This window comes from Prunus dulcis, chromosome 1, assembly GCF_902201215.1.
Source record: "Prunus dulcis chromosome 1, ALMONDv2, whole genome shotgun sequence".
Classification (NCBI taxonomy): domain Eukaryota; kingdom Viridiplantae; phylum Streptophyta; class Magnoliopsida; order Rosales; family Rosaceae; genus Prunus; species Prunus dulcis.
Window position 1 is genome coordinate 41,208,109 of NC_047650.1, and position 9,117 is coordinate 41,217,225.

Genomic DNA, 9,117 nt, shown 5'->3' on the forward strand with positions numbered 1-9,117 from the left:
CATTCTTTCAAAAGTTTCCTTTTTTCTTTCTTTTTAATTTTCCGGAGTGGGTTTTGGGTTTAGGTTGCTTGTCTCATACTTGTGCTGGAAATGTGGTATAACTAGTGAGATTACGCGGAAGGGAATTAGCATCCCAGAAAGTGAAGCTGCAAAGGTAAAAGTGAAGCCACTGACAGAGTGATAAGCCAATAAAAAATTGTTCGAGTCCAAACAAAGATTCCCACTACGAACGACTTTGTTTGTTTGGCCTGCGTTCTCAGCCTCAGGTCTTATCTATAAAATCATCATCTCTCTGCGACTTCGGTGTTTGGTGTGTCAGCTGATTCTTGCAAGGTGTTTGATCAAGCTGATTCTTGCAAATCTTATCTCCTCAATTGGGCACTTTCAAATTTCGATCTTGCATTGAGGATTTTTGTTTTGGATAGAAAAAAAAAACTGAAAATCTTCATTTTTGCAGTAACTATGAGCAGCTGAATCTTAGTCAACACCAAGATATGGAGGTTGCTTTAGAGAAAAAAGACGCTGCTGATTGGGTTTACAGAGGCGAAGGCGCTGCCAATCTTGTTCTCGGTTACAGCGGATCCGCCCCCGCTTTTGTATGTTTCATACTTTGTTTGATTGTTTCCAAAAAACACACCACCTGAGCTTCAATTATGCACATATCTAAAAGTATGTGTTTTTTCTTCCTGAGAAAAAAGAGAGAAGAATTTCTTAGGCCGTTTGATAACCTTTTCAATTTTAGTTTTTAGTTTTCATTTCTTGTGCAGTACAGAGGAAAAAGAGGGGGAATGAAAGTGAGAATGAGAGGGAAGATGAGAAGGGGTGATGGTAGGGAGGAGTAACAAAAGTGAAAACAAAAACTAAAACCTGAAATCTCTTTGAAATTGTTTTCACTTTCAAGTTTTTGTTTCCACTTTTGTAACTCCTCCCCTCTCATCCTCTCTCTCAACCTCATCCTTACTCTCATGTTTGAAGCTTATAATGATTGTACCTTGCTCTATGTAGATTGGGAAAGTAATGCGTCTACAGAAAGCTCCGATTAATGGGTCAAAGTCCATGAACAGTCCCACTGAATTAACCATGCATGAACGTCTTCTGTGGAAGGACACGGAGGACATCGTAGCTACCTCTAACAAAGAACTTGCTTGCCAACTGTTTGTGAAGCACATTATGAGCCCTCTATTGGGTTCCACGCACGTTGATTCTGGGGTATGTAGCTATCTACTCTTGTACTTGTATGTATCATTTCAAAATAGTTATGGTGGGCTTTAAGGCATTTTTCAGTTGGGTTGTATTTGTACATGGGGTATGTATCGATGTCCCGGTCCAAGACAGTGATTATGGATTTCATATGCCGCGTCACGCTGTAAGCTTTTTCTTATAAGGGGAAGCTACAATAGTGTTGATGGAAATACCCTCATTCTCAGCAATACAGTTATCCATTTGGTTTTCCCGTGAAGTCATGCATGCATGTGGTAACATGTACAAAATGGTTTAGTTCTTTAACCTTCAGTTAGAATTTTGGCAGATGCGTGTCCCTGCTTCCAAAGAATTCTTGGAGTCGGTTGAGAAGAACATAATTTGTCAGCGTCCTGCTTCTCGAGTTGACGCTGCCAAAGTTGACACACAATGTGATTCTGTGCTTCTCATGTCTGATCATTCTATTTTTCCTCGTGGTAATTAGTGTCTCTCTGTTACAATTTTAATTGATGCTGCACTTAAAGATTTAGAACTGTCTGTTCTGCACTTGTCAATAATTTAGTTCGAAAGTCAGATGGCTTGTTTGGTCTAGCCTATGATCCCGGTTTCTTTTTTGCATGCATGTTTTGGTTGCTAACACTTAAAAGCTCTCCCTTTGCCTTTTACTTTTCTAGTAAAAGATATGAGGTAATATCTACACAGCTACACTAAAACTCAGAGAAGCAGGGAGAGAAACCTGGAGATAGCAGCATTCTGCTTAGAATCATAGGAAATTTGTATCTTATTAAATGTAGGTGCACATATTTATCTAAATATTGTCTTGTGATAGATATGATCAGAAGTTTTCTTTTATGTTTTGTTTTATTTCTGAGACCTTAGGAAAAAGCTCTGACAGTCCAGAACATAATAAATTAATAATTTGATTGCTACTTTTATTTAAGTGTAAATTTCAAAGAGTGATAGTTTATTCTTCTTTATTCATTTCAGGTACTCAAGAAGTTGAACCCTGTATATCTGTGGAGATAAAGGTGCTTTTCCCTGTTTGTGTTCTTTGTTTCTATTTTATGCTTGTAATGTAAACTTTTTTCTTGTTACCTTCACATGAGTAATACCCTTGAAATATATTTAGTTATTCCTTTTTTCTTTTCAATTGTTTCCAAAAATAGCCAAAATGTGGATTTCTGCCATCTTCAAAGTTCATTGATGAAGGAAATGCCATTAAACGGAGCGTTACTCGTTTTCGGATGCACCAAGCTCTGAAGTTGCATCAAGGAGAGGTGTGCTTTTACTATGTTCTTCTCCTGGTCAAATTATTTACTACCCGGAAATCAGCCAAATGAGTTCTATATGTTCAATGGAATTCCATCTCATCTAATTCTTAGAACTTCTGCGCACAAATATAAGCAAAGAGAGTCCTATTGTAGTAATACTAAACGTCAATGTTTAATTTTGACTTGGATATGTCTAAACCTGTGTTACAGGTGTCAGAATATAGTGAATATAATCCACTTGATCTGTTCTCTGGATCCAAGGACAGAATACATAAAGCTATTAGGGATCTCTTCTCAACCCCGCAGAATAACTTCCGTGTATTCTTGAATGGTTCTCAAATATTTGGGGGCTTAGGTGGTGGTGCAGACAGTACCGATTTTGTGACTCGGGGAAAATTTGAAGATGCACTCAAGTGTGTTATTCAGGGAGGTGATGGCTTGCGCACAATGAGTTTTCTACTGCTTGTTGCTGAGACAGTTCATAAATCTGGAGTGTTGGATCGGCTCCTTGAGGTCCAGAAACTTGATAATCTTGACATTGATGGGGCTATCCATGCGTATTATGACATTGTTTCGGAGCCTTGCAGGGTATGTAGAGCATCCGGTAAAGAAAAAATATCACAGAGATATCTTTCATTGCATTCCATCTCTTTGGATGAAAGCTTGAAGATTGTGAAGGATTTTTTGATAGCTGCTACTGCAAAGGACTGCAGTTTGATGATTAGTTTTAGACCAAGGAAAGATGGGAATCCTGGATCTCCATATAATAATTTGTATCTAGATTCAACCAAGCAATTTTTTGATTACAAGGTACAGAGCTTCTTATCATTTCGTTCTGACTGATTTTCATTCTTTACAAATTTTCTTCTCGAAATTTAATACCATTTCTTAACAGCTAGAGCACGAAATATCTTATTTGAGTTGCATTTTCGTAGGTGAAATCCCCTGTGGGGGAAATCCTTCCTTATGACATTAATATCTTATTTGAGTTGCATTTTCCTAGGTGAATTTCATTGACCTGGATTTGAAACAATTGAAGAAAATGGAAGAATATTATGAGTTGGACAAAAAAATAGTAACCTACTACAATCGAATGGTGGAAACTGAGGAAAGACAAAAGAAAAATACAAGCACAATGGCTCTTAGAACTGCAAATTGAGATTTGTTACAGTGCCATGGAGGATAGTTTACTTCAAATTATGAGTAAGTGCAAGTGGGTTGATATATAGTATTTTCTGTAAATTATTGTTGTTAATAGCTGTATTTGTTTGTATACTTCTTGGCTTTTAGCCATTATTTCTTTGTTTCCTTTGTTTCTATGAGGTTTTTGATTTTTAAGGTTAGTAATATAAGCAATTTATTCCCATCCCTCTTCCCCTTCTCTTCTTTGTGCCTATGATTTATCATATATAAGCTTTATCTTAAGTGTATGCATGTGGTGTTTGGTTCTTCGTTTGCTTTGAAGAATGTTGAAATTCTTTTCTTTTTTAGTAACTGTTTTGAAATATGTCCTGGACTGCCGCTGCATGCATCATCAGTCCATGAAAATTTTCTTTTGTAGAATAGATTAAGCTATGGTAATTTTTATTCTGTAAGTCTGCAAATGTTCGTGGGCATCTCATAATTTTGTTTGAATTTACCCATTCATTAGGAGGCAAATGCATTCAATTTAGATTGAGTTATGCATATTTACTGCAACTTTCTAATTGTATTAGCATAAACACGGCATGCTGCTTTAGTCCTCACATAGTTTTGTAGAGGCACATAATCAGTGTTTCATGTTGTTAATAAAGCTCATGAAGACTAACGAGGGAAGTAGAGAATGTGATAAAAAAGAAAAAAAACCGTTGTATAAGACTGAGAAGTTTAATTGGAAATGAGGAGAAACTGATGAAACATAATTTCTGGGCTCTACAGGGAAAGTGATGTATCAACTAACTTCAATGTGATTCCATCAAAAGCCCACATGGCCTATTAATTCAGACAGCTGGATTTTCAAATTGTGGTATTAGTACTAATATAAAGAAAAACAAAGGACCAGGGCATCCATGGTGTTTCCTAACCGATAATGCGTCTGTTTTAGCAACAGTATTTTAGGGAATCAATGAATTATCTAAGTTTGAACAAGCGATTTCTTGCATAGGCATTAATCTAAATTTCCAGTTTTTCTCATCAGAATTCTTTTTGCGCTTTCTTTATGCTTCCTTATAGTTCTTCATATTTTTCAAGTTTTCCATTGCTGGTGCAGATTTATATTTTGATATCCTTTAATAAATTGTCAGGTAAACGTAAGGATCTTACAGTTTTGATTTTCAACAATGGAACCAAACACATTTAGTTTTGAGCAGTAACTTATGACATTTTCCACTTGTCTGATGTACAAAGTGTGATTTGGAGTTTGTTTTGTAACTACATTGCCAAACCACGAACATTCAAAAGAAATGACTTGGAAGAATCAATGAACCTGATGCTGGAACATGTTTCTAGACCAGGTGGTAAGACTAATATGGAAGGTTCTGTGAACTCTGGTTGTTCAGCTTTGATATTTTGATCAGCATATATGTGGAATATAAAGGCCGTGGGTTGGCTACATCATGTGCTGAACAATGAGCTCCTGAGCTGTCTATAGGTCTCTCTCTCTCTCTCTCTCTCTCTCTCTCTCTCTCTCTCTCTCTCTCTCTGTTTGTTTGTGTGGATCTAATTCTGTTAAAATTGATGATTCAAGTACGGGGAAGAAGGAATTAATACGTTCCAGAAGTGGGTCAAGTTTGCCCTCAACTGATCCCACTAGAGCTGAATTGAGAAACTGATTGCCATTACTATATCCCAATACATTGCGTAATGTCAGGTCTTCTTTATTTTCTTGGAGACATCCTGAGCTAAAACCTCATTTGTTGGTTTGTTCAAAATCGTTTGTTTTCTTCAGTCAATCAGCATGTTTACTTCTAGTAACATTTGCTATAAGCTGACACACCTGTGTGTACAAACAGGCGAATGGGCAAGCTTGTCAGAGTCAGGCAGGCCTGCATCATTTTAACTTTGCTATAAAATGTCTCATTTCTTTCAAGATAAAGAGGATGTGCATTGTAGAAAGGTGTGTTTTAGTCCAGCATGGGATGTGTGTGGGATGTGTGTGTGCGCCTGCACATGGTAAATTCTGCATTTATTGCATATCAGAGGTCATAGGTGACCCAATTAACAACCCTTCCGACTGGCATTTACTTCTAGCCAACTACTGACGCTGTCATTTTGTACTCAACCAGCTTCTTTGCTAAGAATGCCCAATGTGCCGTGCTGAAAATATAATCAAACTAAATAGAGAGAGAGAACATTTTATATATAGCATCTTTGGATCTATTCTTTCTTTGTTATTAGCTTGTTCCAGTTTGCTTTCTATCATTATTGCTTTATTATGTTTAAGGTTCCATCTCTCATCTGGTTTTTTCTCTGCTATGTAATTAGTTATTGGCGTAGTACCATTTTCTGTGGAGTCTTTCTCACTGACACACACTGCAATACTTCAGATGAAATTTATATTTTCTGAGCGCACAAGTACGAAACAAGATCTGATCTTTACTCTTTTCTTCTGTTGCAGTAAACTGTAGTGTCAGTGGAACTGCTAAGTTCCAAGTGCAGGAAGAAGTTGATGAAGTTAATAGCAACGGTAGAAGGGATAACTTCAATTGTCCTCGACCCATCAAAAAATACGGTGACAGTAACTGGGGATGCCGATCCAGTAAAGGTTATCAAGAAGGTGAGAAAATTCAGAAAATCTGCTTCAGTCGTGAGTATAGGTCCTCCACCTCCACAGAGTGAGAAGAAGGATGAGAAGAAAGACCTTGTTCCTTTTAACACCAAAGACATGTCAGAGATGGTGCGATGTCTGGTATGTGGTTGTTAAAGATGGTTACAATTATTGTTCCATAATGTGTCATCCTGAAACTTGTATGAATAATACCCAGTTGTGTTTGTTTCATGTTAAATTCACTCATTTCTGAGTTAATAACAGAGAAAAATGCAAAAAAAGAGGCTTTGGTTGTCAATGTAAATCTGTCTTTCAGCTGTTCGTGTTATGTGCAATTTTCCAGTCGTATATATTCTGAAGTATTTGGTCAGTTGGACAACAAATCTTGAGGCATATGGAAAGCCATGGCTGGTAATTTTGTCTTCTGTAACTTTAGATGGCTTAGCAGAAGCGACCATATTTCAGCAGCATTTTGCTGCGTACAGTAAATATAATTGTTACCATAGTGAGTACTAAATATTCATTGTAGTAGCCCCCCCTTCACAAACATTCAACAAGGTATTTGTCAAGTGGAGCCTGTATTCTAATAAGAATTTATGCTCTCACTCTAATTGATGGATGAATTTAATTGGGTTTGTGTGTGACGTTCACCCGGCAAAACACATAATTGTGTGAAGATTTCCGACAAAATGATAATTGGTCTTTGGTATATGGACTGGACATTTCATTTGATGTATACAAATGAAATATACCTAAAATAATAATAATAAAAGGTAATCACCTGTCTTGTTCACAAATCAATGCCATGAGATGAAATGAAAGCTCTTTCCTTCCAATGTTTGTTTTGGAGGAAAATGACTTTGGAAGATATGGCAACGTCACATTTTAGATTTTGTTCACTTTCAGACATGTAAATGCTAATCAATATAGCCTTTTGTAATAAAATTATTTATTTAAAAAAAAAAACAATAAAGCCTTTTACATTGAAATAAATCTATTTCCTTTATTCACAAACGTACATTACACATACATCAATTGTATTTGACCTAATTTCATATACACCGCTTAGGGTTGTGCTTTGTTAGTTTGTTTCTTCTTCATGTTTCTTATGTATTTGCTAGAGTCAGACCATTCTGATGCCCATTAACGATAAAGTCAGCCCACCCATGAATGGCCAAGTCGGCCTACTGAATGGCCCAAAAAAGACAAATTCGACCCACTAAATGGCCATTAAATTCAAAAACGAGTCCCTAAAAGCCTACAAGGACAAACATACCCACCAAAAAGGCCACTAGAGGCCCGTAAACCACACAAAAACCTAATACATGCCCATAAACGACAAAATAGGCCCACTCCAGGGCCACTAAACGACAAAATAGGCTCATTAACAATCCATAAACGACAAAAAAGGCCCACTACACAGGCCAATAAAAAATAAAATAGGCTCACTGCACGGGCCATAAAAGACAAAATATGCATATTACGCAGGTCATAAAAAGCAAAGTAAACTTATAACACAGGTCATAAACGATAAAATATGTCCACTAAAGAGTCCATAAACAACAAAATAGGCCCGCTAAAAGGCCAATAAATGACAAAACATGTAACGTCTCGTCTTGGATTTTAACTTTATTTTTGAAATTTTAAAAGGAATGGATGGTTGTGCTGTTTTAAAGTGGTTTAGAGGCCACTCTTTGTTGAAGATTGGTTTTGCCATTTTAAAGTGGTTTAGGCTCCATTGCGTGGAAATGGTTCTCATGAGTTCGTAGTAGACACGTATTATGCATAAATCAGAGTCAGAGAGTTACGATCAACAAAAGTGCAATATGACACAACCATAAATTTCATAAAAGTTAGATTTTTTTTAAATTTTAAAAAAAAAAACTCACGACAACTTTCTCTCTACTCACCTTTTCTTCTCTCTCCTCTCTCCCCGATTCTAACTCCTCTCTTGCTAAAAAAGGGCAAACAACACATGAGGAAAATTTCTAACGTCGTTTGATGGCGACATGCAATGAGACTAATCGGGAATTTCTCCTCTCTGACCCACTAACCTTTCCCCCAGTACCCCTGGTCTGATTAACCATTGTAATCGTCTGATTTTGGACGGAGAATTTCAAGATTTTTGCACAGTTGATGTTGCCCTTTTCAAAGGCGATTCTGCCAACTCCGGCCACCTATAGCCATTATTCTTCTTAGAAAAGGTGCGCCTCTCCTCCCTCTACATTTTCCTTAAGTTAGTTGATGTTGTTATTGGCTATTGTCGGTGCCACGAGCTCGAGAAGCTCCCAACAAAACCTCCACGAGTTTGGCTATTTTCAGGCCAATCCGGCCATTTTTTGGCAAGGTCAAAAAGTAAAAGATGTTCCCCTTTAAGTGCTTGTGCTAGTGGAAATTGGATTGTAGGCAATTTGAACTTTTTCGGTCACCACATAACTCCTCAAGCCACAAGTCACAGTCGGTGGTGCGTGAGCCCCTAGTGGCACATACTTTGCTTTGTAATTGTCTTTATGTCGTCTCGAGCACAAAGGTAAGCTTGGATTGGCAAGATTTTGTCGTTTGATCGGCGAACGAAGTTTTGCCTATTAAGTATCGATTAATTGGGAAAATTGAATCGTCGGATTGGTTCTAGCTTCGAATATGTTGTTCACCGTATAAGAAGAGAAGACAGCTAACCTTCATGATTTGGTTAGATTCTTCTAGACACTTTCTATAACAACCGCACCGTGTGTAATTTCCCATTTCGATTTTAATTCGAGAGAAAAATCGAATCAAACTGAACTATGCCCATCCATATTCTCTTACATAAAGTTCTTTTGGGCCTTCGCAGAGGGGTTGTGTGCTTTATTGGGTAAAACAAAATGAGAAGGTGACTCACATAAAGTGATCATCTTGTCCTTA

At 37.2% G+C, this 9,117-nt stretch overlaps 1 protein-coding gene across 2 annotated transcripts; it reads left to right on the top strand.

Annotated features, from left to right (window-relative positions):
• LOC117612294 (inositol-pentakisphosphate 2-kinase-like) lies at nucleotides 1-6,535 on the top strand. Of its 2 annotated transcripts, XM_034341082.1 has the most exons (10): nucleotides 1-333; nucleotides 458-596; nucleotides 1,006-1,209; nucleotides 1,529-1,676; nucleotides 2,188-2,228; nucleotides 2,367-2,477; nucleotides 2,682-3,281; nucleotides 3,475-3,674; nucleotides 4,389-5,100; nucleotides 6,067-6,535. In XM_034341082.1, exons 2-8 carry the CDS (start codon nucleotides 495-497, stop codon nucleotides 3,628-3,630), a joined length of 1,362 nt encoding a protein of 453 aa, XP_034196973.1. In that variant the 5' UTR covers nucleotides 1-333; nucleotides 458-494; the 3' UTR covers nucleotides 3,631-3,674; nucleotides 4,389-5,100; nucleotides 6,067-6,535. The 2 variants fall into 2 exon arrangements, with proteins under 2 accessions (XP_034196973.1, XP_034196972.1); XM_034341081.1 differs by having other exon boundaries at nucleotides 3,475-5,100.
• The last annotated feature ends 2,582 nt before the right edge of the window (nucleotides 6,536-9,117 follow it).

Excerpts from the sequence above, each read along its gene's own strand:
- LOC117612294 (XM_034341081.1), top strand. The coding sequence starts at position 495 with ATGGAGGTTGCTTTAGAGAAAAAAGACGCTGCTGATTGGGTTTACAGA. Across the intron at positions 2,478-2,681 it reads TGAAGTTGCATCAAGGAGAG|GTGTCAGAATATAGTGAATA; the intron begins GTGTGCTTTTAC and ends CCTGTGTTACAG. Across the intron at positions 3,282-3,474 it reads AGCAATTTTTTGATTACAAG|GTGAATTTCATTGACCTGGA; the intron begins GTACAGAGCTTC and ends GCATTTTCCTAG.